Genomic DNA, 19,387 nt, shown 5'->3' with positions numbered 1-19,387 from the left:
GCTCAGAGGAGGAGCAGTGTTCCCGTACCTGCAGTTGGTGAAATTCGGTGCTGGGTTAAACAGCATGTCCTCCATGGGGTCAGGGTTGTCCTTATTCTCTCCTCCCATCACCATCCATTCCTCTTTCTTCTCGTTCTCGAAAACCGCCCACTGCAGCGAGGCGCACATGAGCAGCAGGTAGTCCGCTGCATGCACACACCACCACGTAAAAGCAGAATTTGTGAGACGCTGTGCTCCAGATGTATATCTAGCAGTGTGTTTTATTGTTCTAGCACTCAGATATTTACTCACCAATGAGGTTCTTGGATTTTGGGATCATGTAGAAATCGGGCAGGTAGATCCATTTAATCAGAGCCGAGTTGATGGTGACTGAGTTTTTCCATCTCCAGGGGTAATCTGTTCAAACATGCCAGTCGATTCGTTTATTTTCATCTTTTATTCGAATATTATATTATAGTTATAATTGTTTTATTATTTTCTTTTCTTTACAAAGCCTTGAACACACCCTGAGTATGAACACATGGTATGATCCACATCATTGCCATACTTCACAGCAGCCTGTGGATCTCTACCTGTTGTGTATCTTTAAGAAGAAGATCTGAAGAAGATAAACAGACTAACCTATACAGAGAGCAGGAGGCATTCCCACACACAGGATGTACTGATAGATCATGAAGATGACCAGGAAGATGCAGTATTTCGACCAGATCTGAGCGATGGCTTCGCGGCGCCGCCGCACCATGATGGCGACCAACCAGCATCCGTGGATAATCACCAGAAAGTTCATGCGCTGGCCAATCGCATTCACGGTCATCAGGAAGCAGAGCTGGGGAGAGATAATTCCATTAGATATCACACAAGCATGCTCTTCGTCATAATAATCCGTGTCCAGACCGTTTCATGTCTTTCTGAGATCGCTGAGACGCCCATCATGGTTCCTTCATTCAATCACAGATGGATGTTTATATGAAATACTTTACATTCTATTGAATCAGGAAGCCTGAGAAATAAGTTGTGTAGGAGCTGAAGGAGCCAGACCTCAAGGCCAAACTTGAAGAAGCCAAAGTTGAGGAGGTATCTGATGCACGGCAGGAGCCCCTCGTCCAGTTTGTCACGTGTGGATTGTGGGAAGATAGCCTGGATGGATGGAGGAGTGCGCTGGATCTGCTTGAAGTGGTGGATCTGGTGGCGGTACACGGTCACCTCGAATACCAGTAACAGCAGCACCATCAGATGGTTCTGAAAGTGTCCCACAAAAAAATAAAAATAAATCAGAAGGTCCAACAATTTATATATTATTATTTTTATATTGGTATTTACACTTTATAGACAAAAGTATTGGCACACCTAAATTTTTGGTTCTTCTCCAAACTGTTACAACAAAGCTGGAGGCACACAATTGTACAGGAAGTCTGTGGTTTAATACAATAATGCGTTCACTTGAACTTGGAAACCTGTTTCAGCATAGCAATGCTCCTGTGCACAAAGCCGGCTCCATGAAGATCTGTTTTACATGGTTTAGAGAGTAAGTTCTTGAGTGGCCTGCTATAGAGTTCAGAACGCTGACTGCACCCCAGGCCTCCTCACCTTCTCACCTACATCAGTACCTGACTTTACTAACACCATTGTGGCTGAAGGAATCTCCACATATGTTCATAAGCACATTTCCAAATCTAGTGGAACATCTTCCCAGAAGAGTGGAGGGAATTATAAGAGCAAATTAGGAGTAAAAATTTGAAGAAAAAAACACAAACACATGGCATATGACCAGGTGTCCGCAAACTTTTGGCACTATAGTGTTTTTCATGAGTGTATATAAGACCACAAACCGATGCAAATCAATTATTTATTCGTCATTTCCTTGTACAGGTCCATCATTAAAGTAGTGTGGAAAAAAAAATATCTGTTTCAAGACAAAAGCAGCTGCATTGATAGATTTGGTAGATTTAATGGATGTGGTGGATTTGGTGAACACAAGAACCATCTGTACCTTACTGTAGCCCAAAGCAGTAGTGGCCTTCCTGAAGCCAAACCAGTTAGCCGGATCTACAGGTGCTTTGTAAAGCGTGGAGCTCAGGATCTCATCAGCGTTCAGGCTCGTCTCATTAGTCAGAGGCTGGAAGACAAGCGAATATTTGAGAAGTCTGCAGGGATTAGGCCAAAATAAACGTTTGGTGAACTTTATAATTAAATGAAATGGATAAATTGTACTCGGTTGTGTAAATGTTACGAGTGCTTGCGAAGGACCTGCTGAACATCTGAGTCCTAAACGACTCACTGTTTCCCATAAACAGCTTTAAAGCTCAAATCTATAAGTGGCTTAGGAGTGTGGGTATGATTATAAAGAGAGAGAGAGAGAGAGAGAGAGAGAGAGAGAGAGAGAGAGAGACTAATCTAATGCACAGTCATTTTACAGACACAATGAGTCTCGAGTATGTGGGTGTGTACACGACAGAATGTTCGCTTTTCAGATAAAGAAGAGATAAAGCCATGAGAGATACAAGATCGTGTGTGTGTGTGTGTGTGGGTGTGAGTCTCACCACTGTACAGTTGTTGGAGTACTCCTCAGGTTTAACGATGCTGAGCTGGTAGAGCATCTTGCAGACGATGATGACACAAACCCAGACGGTAGACAGACAGGAGGCCATGGGTCTGAACCGGGTGAAGGGCATCGCGAAGGACCACAATACAACCAACACCAAGTTCATCATAGACGGCTACACGACCACCGAGAGAAAAAGACAGTAAGAAAGAAAGAGAATATTTTTGGTGCACTAATAATGATGTGAAATGAGCACTTTCTATACAGGATGTCTTTACAGGAACAATATTACATTATAGGTTATAAACTGTAAAACAGGGGTCCCCAAACTACAGCCCGGAGGCTGAATACGACACGCCCCCACATTAGGAACGGCCCTCTCAACAATGCTAGAGACAAATTTTTGAAAATAACATTTTAACTAAATATATATATATATTCATCTATTTATCTAGTTGATGGCGGGAACTATCATGCTATCAACAATAATCCATACCGATAGTTTTTCCGGGTTCCGGTCTGCTGTGATTACAAGAGCGGGCTCTAGAGGCGAATTACGGACACCACATGCAGTTTGTTTTTACAGAGAGCTATATTCATAATTTATAAATTACATAATATCGGTCAACCTCTAAAGTTCAGTGCCTGTAAGTCTGTTCCTGCTAAGTTCATAACTAATGTGTGAGCCAGTGGCGACTGTGGTGAAGGAAAAACTCCATTAGACCTCAAAATCTGAGGACCATCTGAGAGTTTCAATTCTCCTAACCAACACTTGTCATGGTACCAAAAACCCAGAAACTGCTTTCTATCAGAAAGACTGTCCCATGTTGTAGTGCTGATCCTAAAGAAGTTTATTTACGTATTATAAGCCATAAATGTCTCTGTGAAGTAGCTGCAGCTTCTCCTGCTCCTATTTTAATTAACACCAAACCGCTTTGAAAAATTCTGATGTAAAATAAATAAAGACGAATAAATGATTTGCGGACCTCTGCAAGCGCCACCCAGATGACAAACAGGGCAACGATTTTGAAGATGTGGAACTCCAGAACACGCCAGAGAAAAACCTGAACGTGGGTAAGGATGTCCAGGAACTTCCTAAAGAGCACCATGAGTCTGTCTATCACCAGACCCCACTTACTGGGAACCATCACTGAGGGAAAACAGGAGAGGAGAATGATAAACCTGAAGCAGTCAGAAGATCATATGGAATCAGTGTTGTGTTTTTCAGTGCCTGACCTCCATCTTCTGATTCATCATCTCCCAGCTCTGCTGTTGGATCTTCCTCCTCAAAGCCTACGCCATCCTTCTTGAGGGCAGACCTCTTTCTGCAGCAAAACATTGAGTAAAAGTTCTTAGACTAAAGAAGTTAAATGAAATGTAACCCAGATGAAGCTGATCAGTCAGGGGTTTGTAGGTTCATGCTACGAGAATCTTTAACAACCAGCTTCAATAAATACTTAACATTTCTCTTTATTTAATAGCATTTTGGTTCATTTTACTTATAAATGGATTAAATTTTATGTACAAATGACATTAGTAGGGTTCAGGTCATGCCTGTGCAGTGGTGCGATGTTCTCCAGATCCGTGATCTTCATGAACGACTTGTGGAAGTAGTGCAGCTGCAGGATGCATGCCAGCAAGAAGAAACCAGGAATCAAAATACTGCTGAACAACTCGGAGAGCTTGAACGTCTCGAGGCCGATGTCTGCGAGCCTGCAAGGCAGAAACACGTGCGACCCTGACATGTGTATATATCAGAGGTGGGACGTAACGAAGTATAAATACGTCTGTATTGTACTTAAGCAGGTATTTCTGGTATCAGTTCTTTACTTCACTGTTTATTTCTTGGACTTTTTACTTTCACTTATTAAATTTCACTTATTTACACAAATATCTGTACTTTCTACTTCTTACATTTTCCAAACAGACTCGTTACTTTAGTTTTATTGTATTTGGTGGAATGTCAATATTTATTCTTCTCACTGCACCGTTTTTAGTTTATTAACCTGTTTCCTGTCATTTTTAATCTCCCACTGGTGCATCCTTTCCTGTCTCTCTCACACCACAGACGTAGACTAGTTTCTGAATCTCACAATAAGCAGGCAGAGGGCAGTAAGAAGTCTGGGGTTAATGTGGATGAGACAGAGGGATTCAGTGACTGAGAACAGAAACATTCCTAATCACCATCATCATCTTTTCTCTGCTTGTGTTCTATATGGTGGATCTCCAGCCTGGGTGCATTCATTAGGTAAATTAGTTTTGTATTAAAATATTAATTAGGGCTGTCAAAATTATGCCGTTACTAACGTGTTAACGAAAATTTATTTTAACGGCATTAATTTTATTAACGTGCACATTTCTGTTTGACCGTTTTTATAAAAAAGAAATACTAAGTAATTTAAAAACACCATTATTACTTCAAATACATTTAGAAGAATATTTTGTCTTCATGCTTTCACTAATAATAAACACACATTTGCATAAAGCATCAATATTTGTCCAATGTTGATTAGAATATAAAAAATTGGAAAGGATTAATTTATGGTACATTTAGAACAGATACAAATGTACGATTAAATTTCGTTCAATGAGTGAACTCATGACCATCATGCCATTAATTGCGACTTAATATCTGAATCGATTGACAGCCCTAATACATATATATATATATATATATGACCAGCGTGACTAAAAACATGTAGTAGTAAAGGATACTTTTTACTTAAGTACATGTCAGAGCCCAAACGTCTTTACTTTAACTCGAGTAAACAAGTATAGTCAGTACTCCAATTTTAACTAGAGTATTTTAAAACATATGTTTACTTTTTTCACCTCTGGTATAAATATTTATGAAAATACACTGACACGTACCTCAAACAAATAACTTAGACATTTGTGTAAATATTGGACTTAATTTTCTTTGAGTCTGTGTACAAGCAATATTTCACATTGTATCAGATAAATAATAAGAACGGTTTGAATGTGAACATAAAGATGAACAGCGTACTGGTCTTCTGTGAAGCCGGTGAAGTTCCTCCAGTAGTGTGGGAAGTCCTCAAACTGGTAGGTGTAGATGGCAATGAGAACCAACATGGTGTAGGCCACCACCAACCACCAGAATGGCTTTAGGAGCCTCCTCCATAGGGAGTAGTACACCTGCAGAGAGAGAGAGAGAGAGATGAAGATGATGATGATGATGATTATATGTAGTAGTAGCTGCAATAATGATAGTAATAGCACAAAGTGTAGTTGTAATTGTAGTAATAAAAATATTACCAGCAGTAATTGCAATAGTAATGTTATTAGCAGTAAAAATAGCAGTTGAAGCACCAGTATTAATAGTAATAGTAACAGTAGTATCATTATTGGAACTGTTATTGTTAGCTACCTGGAGCAGTAGTAATAATAGTAACAGTAATAACCTGTAGTAATAATAATATTCATAATGGAAGCAATATAAGTTGTAATAGCTTATTTAATAGAATTGGTTGGTTCATTTACTGTCTTACAAATGACATTTCCTATCTTTAAATTTGTATTATCTGATAAATTTTAATTTTGTATTATCTGATATAAATTTCCTATCTGATAAATTTACATTTATCATTTATCATTGTATTATACTGTTTACATGCTGTTTTTTGCACCTTCGACTGCTGCTGTATTTTTTGCACTACATTGTTCTGTTTATAGTCACTTCTGGGATATAGTTTTTAGTTTGTATAGTTTTTACAGTCTTCTCGTACAGTACTGTATAATCAAGTATACAGTAGGTTTACTGGTCGGCGCTATATAGGGTTTTGTGTCTTGTCTTGTGTCATCTGTCTGCACTGTCTGTCTGCACTGTTTGCACCAGGTTGCACTCGATGCACTTTATGTAACTTGTGTTGTAACTTTATGTTGTTTTGTTTGTTGTTGTTTAGTGTAGCACCAGGGTTCTGGAGAAACGTTGTCTCGTTTTTACTGTGTACCACTGTGTATAGTAGAAATGACAAAAGCCTCTTGACTTGACTTGTATTAGTAATAGCAGAAGTTGTAGTAATAGCAGCAGGTCGACCGATTGGTGGATTTTACCGATATCAACGTCTAGGTTGGATCGTACTTTCTGATAAACGATTAATCGACCAAAATGGATTAAAAAATATATATAAAATAAAACTCTCCATCTAAAACAATACTGGACTTCATTACAGAAAATTGAAAAAAATAAATCATAAAAAAAAACAACACAATAATAAAAATGTGCTAAATCAAATTAATATGTACATATTAATACAAAAATGATGACAAAAAAGACAATAAATATCATATGGCACTCTCCGTGCAGCGCGCAGTCTCGCGTGTAAAACGAAACGGCACGTGGTGTCAGTGATTCGCCTCTAGAGGCCGCTGTGGCAATGGAAGTGGACCTTCTCAGCCGCTAGCCGGAAAAATCGGTATGGATTTTTGCTGATAGTTCCAGCAATCAACTTTCGGTGCAGATTAAACGGCAAACCCGATAAATCGGTCGACCTCTGAATATCAGTATAATAATAGCAACAGCAGTAATAATGGTGGTTGTAATACCATTAAAAGTAGTAATAATACTAGCAGTAATATTATTATTAGTAGTAGTAATATCAATAGTAGTAGTAGTAGTAGATATTAGACATTTCTTATATATTTATGGAGTTTATTAGACACCGTTATCCAAAGCATTTTGCATATATTAAGGGCTTTCTTTTATTTAAAAGGTTATGATGATAAGATCATTTATATCTCATTCAGAGCTAAAACACTCATTTAGCCCCTGAACTACCAGCACATGGCAGGGATTTGACCCTATTGGCTATACAGAAGAAGTCTCAGAGGGCCTGCAGATATGTTTAGTGCACTATAAACATGTTCTTATCAGAGCGCAGTCTGGTGATAAACACTGTACATTGTAATCCACAGATAATAAAACACCGTGGCCTCGTTAGAAGGTCATGTTTACCTGGTAGAGGCACATGCAGAGCAGAAACAGCAGCATGTAGACGATCTTATAGCCCACCAGTTTCCCAGCAAAGCTCACCATGATGAACATTCCTCCACACACATAGATCCAATACTTGGCATAAAGACTCATCACCACCCTCCCGAGCAGCTTTAAGATGGAGTCATCATGACCTGTGGCCTCTGGAGAATGAGGGATTTACACAGAAGAAATGCATGTTCAGATGGACATAGATTTCATGAGAAGGTGAGGAGTGTAGCTCAGAATTAAAGTACCTCCAGTGGTGACCTCCTCAAGCGGGACGTTCTGCTTCTTTTTCCTCCCAAACTTATCCTTTACTGAGTGTCGTAAAAGCAGCCAGAATGTCAGCATGAACAGCAGCTGCGCAGTAGATGAAGTCCTCATTAGAGATCAGTTATATACAGTATTTCACAAAAGTAAGTACACCCCTCACATTTCAGCAACCGTTTTATTATACGTTCTCAAGGGACAGTACTATAGAAACTTCGATATATTTTGGAGTAGTCTTCTCCACCTTCCGCTTGAGGATGCTCCACAGGTGCTCAAAAATTGGTCAGGTCTGGAGACATACTTGGCCACTTGATCACCAGCCCAGTTTCTGAATGGAGGGCATCATTTTAACAACACCAGTAACAGCAGCACTCATGCAGCCCCAGACCATGGTGCTACCACCACCATGCTTGACTGTAGGCAAGACACAATTTTCTTTGTACCCTTCACGTTCCATAGTACTGTCTCTTGAGAAGATACTTAAATGGTTGCTGAAATGTGAGGGGTGTACTCACTTTTTAAAATACTGTATAATTCATACAGAAATCACGTGTGTAAATAACTACTGAAGATCTCACCATGGCTCCCAGACGTAGACAGGGATAAGGTGCTCGGTCCAGTCCCATCTGCCTCAGGCTCATAGAGCCCAGATGTTTTGGAAGTTCATGCTCCAGGTCCATGGCCCAGACGTAGTTTAGGCTGCAGAGGACTAGGCCGTAGAGCAGGAGGAAGGGCGAGCAAAGCATGGCGAAGTGGCGGCGAGCTCGAAGCATCCAGATCACACACGCCCATAAGAGCAGCACAAACGTCAACCAGCTGTGATAGGTGATACTCCATACCTGTGTGTGTGTGTGTGTTTTCATATAATCCATCAGAACATGAAAAGCACATGTATGAGTGGTTTATATGTTAAAAAGGATGATGAGGACGTTACCATCATAGCGATGAGAGCAGCGATGTAACTCTGCTGCATGATCATCCTCCCTGCTAATCGTACAGGACTGTCCTGCTGCTGCTCTGTTTCTGTACTGGGACCTGACACACACACACACACACACACACACACACACACACACACACACACACACACAGCTTAATAACCGAATATTTTTACACACATTTTTAACACAATTATTTATGACACAAAAAAAATATTTTTACACAAAATTTTCACAAATTTCAACTCAATTAATTTTGTAGAAAATTAAACACAAACTACAAGAAATGTGATGTGTACTACAGGAAATGAGAAAGAAAGTAGTGAAAATGAGACAAACTACAGACAAACTACAGAAACTGAAACAACCAACAGGAAATAAGACACAAACTACAGAAAATGAGGTGCAAATTACAGGAAATGGGATGCATACCACAGCAAATGAGATACAAACTACAGCAAATGAGATACAAACTACAGGAAATGAGGGGCAAATTAGAGAAATGAGACACAAACTACAGGAAATGAGATGCATACCACAGCAAATGAGATACAAACTACAGGAAATCCAGACTTGGGCAATTTGAGACACATGACAGCAAATTAGATACAAACTACAGGAAATGATACTCAAACTACAGGAAATGAGATACGTGGCACAGAATACTAAACCAAAAGGTGACAATAATTGTTAAAAATCATTTACATTTTCCCTCAGTATTTGAGCAACACCACATTTTGGACCCTCTTCAAATAAAGAGCCAATCATTTTCGAGTTCTTTCTACTCTACAGTGTGACTCAGGCTGAATGAACACAGACGTACCGAGGTCGTGTTGACTGGAACCGTTGGTGCCGTGGGCTTTGGCATCGTTCGTGTCAGTTTCCTGTCCAGGACTTTCACCTGAAGTCAGCAACATTCTCTGTAATAACAATAAAAAACACACAAACATGACACGTGAACTGCTGAGTTCTTCACACGAACACGGACTGCTTCCAGACTGCTTTCATCGCTGTTATATAGTGTAAAAACAATTTCCTGCAGACACGTCATGAGTCTTATTTTCCATGTCGGAATCTCGAATGTCTGTAAACTACAGAAAAATCTCACTAGACAAACCGCCTAAGATTTCTTTTCTCATTGTATTATGTTTTAAGGATTTAATATGGACCCACCTTAGTGTCATCTTCAGGGGGTTTTTGGTCCGCCCCCCATAGCATAAGCTCCACCTCCTCGCCCACGCCCTCTTTCTGTAATACAAATCACATCATACACTCAACATGCAAATATCGTATGACATCATCCAGTGACACACACTTAATAATCAAGCACCTTATTCACGTGCCCAGGATTGCTCATCTTCAGGACCGTTACCACGCTGATGTAGAGGAGAAAGAGGATGCCTGGGTTGAGGTACACCGGCCAATCATACCCTGTGTTGAATATGAGGTCTTCGGAGTGGGAGGAGCAATTAAAAGGTCTAACAATGTTCTTAAGGCCAAAAAGTCTAAAGGAGGAAAAAAGAGAAGCTTCCAAAGTTAGCATGATGGCGAGGTCAGTGTTCCTGTGTGTGTGTGTGTGAGACTTCCCAAAAAAACATTACTTCCTGTCTATTCCCACTTGGAAAAATCTAAACATTCCCGACCCAACCGCGTTCATCCCTGCACCCACTCACACTCGCACACCACGTCATCCTGCATTCATTCACACACACACACACACACACACACACACACACACACACACACACACACACACACACACACACACACTCTATGTAGATTGATTTCTCGTCACTAAACTGTATCTCGAGCGCGTTCTCTCAGCACCGCTGCTGCTACGACGTGAATATGACGCATCGCAACACTACAGAGACGGAGGCGTGTCCTGAGAGTCACATAGAATACAGATTAACATGGCAGAGGCAGAGCTGTAACTTCCTGCAGACACAAAAGGAGAAGAACGTCTGGTTGTATTTCAGCTTTTTTGCCGTGTGTGTGAAAGGACCAGGAGTTAGAAGTCAGAAGGCTCTTAAGTAAATTGATGATTTGCTGTCCGTCTGAACTGAAGACATAAAAGAAGAAATGAACTTTCAGCACCATATTAATTGCAGAGCATCAGATTTTTTTCCAATAAATTGTATTGCGCTGAATTGGATCAGACTGCACTGTAATCACACACACACAACTCTCATACACACAACCCTCAATCATAGCCCTCACACACATAAACCTCACACACACACCATATACACATAGCCCTTACACACATCCCTCACACACACACACAGCCCCCAAACACACAACCCTCACACACAGAACTTATACACAAAACCCTCACACACACACACACAGCCTTCACACAACCCTCACACACACACACACACACACACACACTCACAACCTTTACTTTCACTCACAGCTGAATACACTCAGGATGAATTAAATCAAAAAGTTCATGACAATCAAACACAAACTAGAGAATGTGTGTGTGTGTGTGTGTGTGTGTGTGTGTGTGTGTGTGTGTGTGTGTGTGTGTGTGTGTGTGTGTGTGTATAAAGCACACCTGGCCCACAGGCTGCTCGGGGTGAGGAAGCTCTGTGCCACTGTACTCTGGTACAAATACAGACACACCAAGTGTCCGGCTGTGAACAAGCCCACCATCACACACAGCGCATTGAAGCCCAGGTGGCTGATGGGAAGGTGACAGGCCCACCAGGTACACACTATGATGAAGAGCAGGAAGTAGACGGAGGAGAAAGCCGAGGGCAACGTGATACCTGTGCAGGTAAAACCAATGTTTATCTCAAACAAATAATAAATACTTACACACATAGTTTATTATCATTAATAATAATAATAATAACAACAACAGAGACCTTAACTAATGCTATATTTATTTATATTAATGTTTATATACTGTATGTATTGTCTGTATTTTATGAGCTTGTGTGTGTGTGTGTGTGTGTGTGTGTGTGTGTGTGTGTGTGTGTGTGTGTGTGTGTGTGTGTGTGCGCGCGTGTGCGCATGTGCGCGTGTGCGGTTCCTCACCAGCCAGCCCCAGCAGTATGATGGCCAGAACTCTGCTCATATTGTGGAGAAATCGCTGGATTGTAGCTCTGAGCTGAGCACACAGCTGAGCCGGTCCTCTGGTCTTCTCCTCCTTCCTGTCCTCTTCATCCTCATCATCATCACCCTCTTCATCCTCCTCCTCCTCTACTTCTTCATCTGTTTGGGGCTCCTTGAACGACAGGTTGGAAAAAAGTATGACAAAATGTACTCATTGGAAATGCTCAGCTCTGGGGTGGAACCTGGTCGTGGATTTGTTACGGAAAACTGCGTGCTGCCATTGTGGTTTATTCTACAGTCTATAACACTTTCTCACACATTGATGCTGTTCTTGTGGAGCACGACCTTGAACCTGGAACGATCTTCAAAAGATCCGCTCGTGGTTCAGAGTTTTAATGAAAACGATACAAATATTTTGTATAAAAAAAAAAAAAACAAATAAAAAAAAACAATACAAAAACTAAACCAGGTAATTTTTTCTGTGGGATTCAGTGTCCAGTCATTAGCAGAAAATAGCTGAAAGGAAGGAAGGAAGGAAGGAAGGAAGGAAGGAAGGAAGGGAGGGAGGGAGGGAGGGAGGGAGGGAGGAAGGAAGGAAGGAAGGAAGGAAGGAAGGAAGGGAGGGAGGGAGGGAGGGAGGGAGGGAGGGAGGGAGGGAGGGAGGGAGGGAGGGAGGAAGGAAGGAAGGAAGGAAGGAAGGAAGGAAGGAAAGAAAGAAAGAAAGAAAGAAAGAAAGAAAGAAAGAAAGAAAGAAAGAAAGAAAGAAAGAAAGAAAGAAAGAAAAGAGCCAGACAAACAGAGAGAAATATAGAAAAACAGACAAAAAAACAAACAAAAGGAGGAAAAAAATAGACTGGAAAAAAGACAGTCAGACAGAGAGACAGTCAGACAGGGGGACAGACAGGAAGACAGACAGGGAGACAGACAGGGAGACAGACAGGGAGGGCTATGACTGAGGATGTAAACAGGACAGAGGTTAAAGAAAGGTAATGAGTTTAGTACACACACACACACACACACACACACACACACACACACACACCCACACACACACCCACACCCACACACACACACCCACACACACACACACACACCCACACACACACACCCACACACACACACACACACACACACACACGTCTGATCTTTTACTACAGAGAATGGAATCCTAATGTGAAATATTCCAGCCGTTTGTGTTCCTCAGCCTGCTCTGTCTGAGGAGATCAGGAGACAAGAGCAGAAAAATGCCATCCCACACAAAGATAAAACCTCTGGATGGAGCTCTCTTCAACTGGAGACCACTTACTTGTAAGTGGATGATTTCACATGAACAAAAGATCCATGAGATTCCTGTGGAACCATGAAAATGGATTTGGACTGTAATTTTTATAAATAGCTCGAGTGGTTTAGGGCTACAATTCACCATGAACAGATTTACACTCGAGTCTCCATCAGTGAGCAGGTGATAACCTCAACAATGATGGAACTGTAATAAATGAGCACTTGGTGATGAGGATGGGGTTCCTGTCTGGTTCTTCTCAAGATTTCTGCCTTCTGAAGTCTCAGGGAGTTTTTTAGTTGCAATTGTTACCTCTGGCTCACTTGTTAGGGATAAACTCAGAGAGTAGAGATGTGCAAAAACAAAGGATTAAATAAAACCAGACCTCCTTTTCCTGTTCTGTCTCCAGGAAGATGCCTCTTTATATATATATATTTTTTTTTTGTCTTGTTTTGTTTCGACAGCTATCATTACATGACTTTTAAGGACTGGGGAGTCTACACATGGAGGGTGTGTGTTGTTTGTGATGTCTGAGCTCCATAACACACCCAGTGCACAAATAACAGCAAGGACCCATAATCCACAAATCCACAGGGGACGGGTGATACAGGACATCCCTCAGGACCCCCGACATCTCGCTACCACACTGACACTAATCCACATGCCAGCAGTGTGTGTGTGTGTGTGTGTGTGTGTGTGTGTGTGTGTGTGTGTGTGTGTGTGAATAATGTCAATCTGCCAAACTGGTTGAATAATTTCTGCGTTTCAAACAGGAAGATGGAAAGACAAAGAACCCAATGAGCAAAAGTTTGAGGACACCTGACCAAGATTTTCGAACATCCCTTTCCACATTTAGTCCCCATTTACTCTTAACCTCCACTCTTCTGGAAAGATGTTCCACTGGATTTTGTGGAGATTTATTCAAGTTTAAGGGTGTTGGTAATACTCATCATCGTTCATACTCATCATGTTCAATAGATTTGGAGCTCTACAGCAGGAGATGTTCCATATCTTCCAACACATGTAAAAAAGATCTTCATAGAATTGGCTTTATTGCAAAGGAACATCGTCATGCTGGAACAGGTTTGGGTCTCCTAGTTCAAAGAATAATTCAATGGTTCCTCCCAAGGTTTCTTTTTCGCATCGTCTCCCCACCATCACCTCCGAGTCTCTCATGAGGGACACCTTTGGAACACTCGTGTTTCTGATAAGTGCGACACTGAGTCATTTTCACGCGACTGATCTGAGTGGGTCAGAAGGAGAAACGTGGGTAAATGGTATTTCTCCACACCGCTGGGTGTTGCAAACGTGTTGGAAGATGTCCAGGCTGATACGCTCCTGAAAGATGCATTACTCAAATGTGCAGGAGATGGATCACTCAGCACCAGATTTCTGGGAAAATCAACACCCCTCAGCTGGCAGAGAGAACGGAAACTGAACCTGTATCAGAACTGAACCAACAATTATCACCTAAAACCGAGAAACATCTCACACCACCAGACGAGTTTTTATTGTGGGCCTCAGACAACGAACATTCAGGAATCGGTTGCTAATTGATATAATGAGGTAATTTCCTCACACTGACACACGTTCAGCCCCAGCTTTTGTTTGTTGACACAGTCGTCTTGGCAACAGCAGGAGGTTGGAAGCTGTTGGCTGTGTGTTTCCCCAGACGGTACGAAGAAAACATGAGAGAAAGTCCAAGTATGAAAATAAAACACAAAAAAAACATAGAAAATGATCAACATGCTGCAGTTTGGCTCCGGAACTCATGAACATGTGTGTGTGTGTGTGTGTGTGTGTGTGTGTGTGTGTGTGTGTGTGTGTGTGTGTATATATGAGTCAGACATGGGATTCCCCTAACAGATCAGAGAACTAAAAATATATTATACTTGGAAAACACATGCTCAAATGATGCACTGTGAAACACACACACACACACACACACACACACACACACACACACACACACACACACACACACACACACACACACACACACACACACACACACACACAGGAAATCTCTCTCTCACTTTCACTTCTTCATAACGGGAAGTCTGGCATCCTGAACACGCTTACAGAGTCTAAAACAAGCAGCTTTAAAATACCAACACACCCACCCACAACCACACACACAACCACACACACACAACCACACACACACACACACACACAAGAGCCGCAGGTCTTGAACACTTGGGCTCCAGTCATCATATTCTACAGATCAGTTCTTCTGCTGTTTGTACATCACGATCAGAACGTTCACGATATTTACACATCAGCATCTCCATCATCTGTGCGTAACCACACGGCCTGCTAAAGGGTCTGACGTTCGAAGGAGCAACCTCAGCCTTGCTTAATTATCTCCTTAAACCAACAAACATCTCACACGTTTTTACTGTCGTGTTCAGACACAAACAAGGAGTCAAACATTCAGGAATCTGTTGCTGAATTGATCTAACGAGTTTTGTGTTTCCTCACACAGACTCCTGTAACCTCAGAGTTACTAAAATTAATTGTCCCACAAAGATCTGCTTTCCATAGTTTGGAGTGGAAGATCTGCTCCAACTCTATTGTACATGATGAATGTGCACGCTGACTGCACCTTATCTCACCTTCATCACTACCTGACTTCACTAAGACCCTTGTTTCTAAATGATTTTTCAGTTTTCTAGTTTCCAGAAGATCTTTCCATGTGGTGTGTGCTGAGGTAAACCTACCTCTTGATAGAAGCTGTGTTCCACCGGGTCTCCATCTGGCCTCTTTAGCAAGCGCTTACACAGCACCATGGTGATCAGAGACATGATGAACACGCCCAGGTCCGGGGACAGGAGACGCACAGTGTTCAAGGGATCATCCAGTGATATTCTGAAAAAGAGAAAGGAGGGAGGGGTTATTTTAATCCATCCATCCATCCATCCATCCATCCATCCAACCAACCATCAGTTCATCCATCCACCCACCCAACTATCCATCCAGCCATCTTTTTCTTTTTTTTTTTCTTTTTTTTTTAAATAATGATATCATTTCTATACAATACCTGGAGACCCCGATGTGCCGCGCCAGAGTCTCCCATGTGCTACCTGTGAAGAGCAGGCAGACATGAGCTGGGTGTAATAAAATATAATTCTAAAATGGATCAATTTACTTTTATATAGATAGATAGATAGATAGATAGATAGATAGATAGATAGATAGATAGATAGATAGATAGATAGATAGATAGATAGATAGATAGATAGATAGATAGATAGATAGATAGATAGATAGATAGATAGATAGAGACAGAGAGTAAGCAAGCAACAGGGTTAACGCAGTCTAAACAGTGAATTAATTTTCTCCACTAAGTACACAAGATGTTGACTTACAGTTGTGTCCCAGAGCATCATCCAGGCCCGGGACGGTAAAGAGACAGATCTGGAAGGAGACATGGGCGAGGAGAAACAGCAGACTGGTGCTGAACAAAGCAATGACAAACCGCCCTGTGTGTCCTGTAACAACACAGACAGACAGACAGACAGACAGACAGACATGAACAGAGCAAGAAAAATATGAAGACAATATTAATGAACAACAAACATAAGGAAAAAGGAAATAGAATGGCTTTAATAAAAAAATAAAAAAATAAAAAATAAATTAAATAAAAAAAAAAACGCACTCCGGGGCAGACCTGTAATTGGTCCATGGTTACAACACACTCATATTCAGGAAGCAAACATAACTGCAAATAACCACACAGAGCTCACCAGGATTCTTCTCAATAATATTTCCTCTTATTTAAGATTCAATCCCTAATAAGATGATGGCACAGAGGAAAAAAACAAAACAAAAAAACTTTCTTTTCTTCTCAGGGAAGCTCAAGAAGAACCAGACACAAAAGCTCACCTTGAGCTCAACTCGTGCTCACCTCGTGCTCACCTAGGATCTTCAGATCTCGTCCTGCAAAGCTATACATTTTCTATAACGGGGGTTAAACAGGTTGGCAGAGATTACACTCTCATCCAGATGTTCTGCTTTGTAGTCGTCTCATTTTAGCCGCAGTCAGAGTTCTCAATTAAAAGCAGACACAAGGCCTAGCAAAGTGTGTGTGTGTGTGTGTGTGGGTTAATTTTAACACCGCCTGAGGTACCTAAGTACAGAAATAGCTCTTGTGGCTGTAAATGCAATGAAGCTCTGAATAAAGCTGAAAAGCTGTAGGTGGAGATCCACTTTCTTCACACCTCAACAAGAGGATATTGTGAGCTCGGTGAGCCGTAAAACAAAAAGTTAAAATGTTTATAAATAAATGTGTATTTCGTCTTGTTTGGTTTTTATCATAAGAAATGGAAGTGTGCGCGCTGAGGGGTGGAGCTGAAGCACTGAGGGAACATCAGAGTGCAAGAACTCCAAGGTTGTGTGTGTTTTACAAAAATCTCACTCAAATCTCACTTGAATTTCAACTGTTTAAACAAAAAAAAGGGATTTAATAAAAAAAAAAAAAGTTTTTTAAATATACAGTATATATATTTTTTAAATGCCAGATTGGGTTCAAGCTGCTCACAGGAGCCTTCCAGCCCAGTAGGTGGCAACAGTGGGTCAGGAAAATTCAATGTTTTAAAAATAACGTAAAATATATTTTTCTGGGGGGGTGGTAGCTCCAGCGGTTAAGGCGCTGGGTTGCCGATCGGAAGGTCTGGTGTTCAAGCCCCGGTATCGCCAAGCTGCCACTCTTGGGCCCTTGAGCAAGGCCCTTAACCCTCTATGCTCCGGGGGTCCCTTACGAGGGAAATATCAAGGTCCATGACATGGGGCCGCCTTCCTGTGGGCTCACCACCTGCAGGAGGGACCGTAAGGGACGATGCTGTGAGGATTGGGCAGCAGTCGAAGGCGGGGGCCTGCTTAGACTGCTGCCCCCGCGACCCGAATTACGGATAAGCAGGAGAAAATGAATGAATGAATGAATATATTTTTCTTTCTTGTTTTCCTGTGATCATGACTTGAATGTTGTGAAAGTTTCAGGTGAACATCATGGAGTTTGCACTGGAGTCATGATGCGATGATGCTGCCACTAGAACATGCTCTTATGGGAAATACACAGAAGAATAAAGTCCTGCTCACGAGGAAACAAGAAAGAAAAATCTATAATGCACGTCCTCTTAGGACTTCTGTACGAAAGGGCAGAAATGTGTTATAACTACAACATAACAAACTAAAATAAAATAAAAATAACAGAAAGATGTTACATTTGATCCCACTCGAGTCTGAGCTCGCTGTGTGCTGTGTGCTGTGTGCTGTGTGTGTGCTGTGTGCTCTGTGTTGTATGTGCGCTGTGTGCTGTGTGTGTGCTGTGTGCTCTGTGTTGTATTTGCGCTGTGTGTGTGTGCTGTGTGTGCTGTATGTGCGCTGTGTGTGTGTTGTGTGTGTGTGTGTGTGTGCGCTGTGTGCTGTGTGTGTGCTGTGTGCTCTGTGTTGTATGTGCGCTGTGTGTGTGTGCTGTGTGTGTGCTGTGTGCTCTGTGTTGTATGTGCGCTGTGTGTGTGCTGTGTGTGTGCTGTATGTGCGCTGTGTGTGTGTTGTGTGTGTGTGTGTGCGCTGTGTGCTGTGTGTGTGCTGTGTGCTCTGTGTTGTATGTGCGCTGTGTGTGTGTGCTGTGTGTGTGCTGTATGTGCGCTGTGTGTGTGTTGTATGTGCGCTGTGTGTGTGTGTGCTGTGTGTGTGCTGTGTGCTCTGTGTTGTATGTGCGCTGTGTGTGTGTGCTGTGTGTGTGCTGTATGTGCGCTGTGTGTGTGTGTGTGCGCTGTGTGTCGTGTGCTGTGTGTGTGCTCTGTATTGTATGTGCGCTGTGTGTCGTGTGCTGTGTGTGTGCTGTATGTGCGCTGTGTGTTGTGCGAGTGCTGTGCGAGTGCTGTGTGTTGTGTGAGTGCTGTGTGTGCTGTGTGTTGTGCGAGTGCTGTGTGTGCTGTGTGTTGTGCGAGTGCTGTGCGAGTGCTGTGTGTTGTGTGAGTGCTGTGCGAGTGCTGTGTGTTGTGTGAGTGCTGTGTGTGCTGTGTGTTGTGCGAGTGCTGTGTGTGCTGTGTGTTGTGCGAGTGCTGTGCGAGTGCTGTGTGTTGTGTGAGTGCTGTGTGTGCTGTGTGTGTGCTGTGTAGAGCAGGAGCTGTGGATCGCTCAGGATGATGAGAGTAAGTGTGTAGGTATGGGGTGTAATGGAGTGTAGATGTGATTGGAGTTGATGAAGGAGAAACACTACACTGTTGTCTGAAGTGAATCTTAACACTGCTCTGTTCTTCAGATGGAGAAATTCATCTACAGTTCTC

General features: G+C 41.9%; 1 protein-coding gene across 3 annotated transcripts in view; it reads right to left on the bottom strand.

The window, feature by feature from the left end:
• piezo1 (piezo type mechanosensitive ion channel component 1 (Er blood group)) overlaps nucleotides 1-19,387 on the bottom strand; it is a 68,875-nt gene that overhangs the window by 13,260 nt on the left and 36,228 nt on the right. For all 3 annotated transcript variants that reach the window (XM_083550171.1, XM_083550170.1, XM_083550172.1), the window contains exons 3-24: nucleotides 16,463-16,585; nucleotides 16,135-16,177; nucleotides 15,815-15,962; nucleotides 11,795-11,984; nucleotides 11,310-11,523; nucleotides 10,077-10,251; nucleotides 9,920-9,994; nucleotides 9,570-9,666; nucleotides 8,743-8,843; nucleotides 8,387-8,647; nucleotides 7,793-7,898; nucleotides 7,518-7,699; nucleotides 5,550-5,698; nucleotides 4,097-4,255; nucleotides 3,779-3,867; nucleotides 3,529-3,692; nucleotides 2,541-2,717; nucleotides 1,991-2,116; nucleotides 1,039-1,239; nucleotides 622-826; nucleotides 292-396; nucleotides 29-185 (exon numbers count right to left, since the gene is read on the bottom strand). In XM_083550171.1, the coding sequence (XP_083406297.1) occupies nucleotides 29-185; nucleotides 292-396; nucleotides 622-826; nucleotides 1,039-1,239; nucleotides 1,991-2,116; nucleotides 2,541-2,717; nucleotides 3,529-3,692; nucleotides 3,779-3,867; nucleotides 4,097-4,255; nucleotides 5,550-5,698; nucleotides 7,518-7,699; nucleotides 7,793-7,898; nucleotides 8,387-8,647; nucleotides 8,743-8,843; nucleotides 9,570-9,666; nucleotides 9,920-9,994; nucleotides 10,077-10,251; nucleotides 11,310-11,523; nucleotides 11,795-11,984; nucleotides 15,815-15,962; nucleotides 16,135-16,177; nucleotides 16,463-16,585 (3,247 nt within the window). The remainder of the gene's footprint in view (nucleotides 1-28; nucleotides 186-291; nucleotides 397-621; nucleotides 827-1,038; nucleotides 1,240-1,990; nucleotides 2,117-2,540; nucleotides 2,718-3,528; nucleotides 3,693-3,778; nucleotides 3,868-4,096; nucleotides 4,256-5,549; nucleotides 5,699-7,517; nucleotides 7,700-7,792; nucleotides 7,899-8,386; nucleotides 8,648-8,742; nucleotides 8,844-9,569; nucleotides 9,667-9,919; nucleotides 9,995-10,076; nucleotides 10,252-11,309; nucleotides 11,524-11,794; nucleotides 11,985-15,814; nucleotides 15,963-16,134; nucleotides 16,178-16,462; nucleotides 16,586-19,387) is intronic.

Source organism: Silurus aristotelis, assembly GCF_946808225.1.
Source record: "Silurus aristotelis genome assembly, chromosome: 9".
NCBI lineage: Eukaryota > Metazoa > Chordata > Actinopteri > Siluriformes > Siluridae > Silurus > Silurus aristotelis.
The sequence above is the reverse complement of the archived record's forward strand: the minus strand, read 5'-3'. Positions and strand labels throughout refer to the sequence as shown.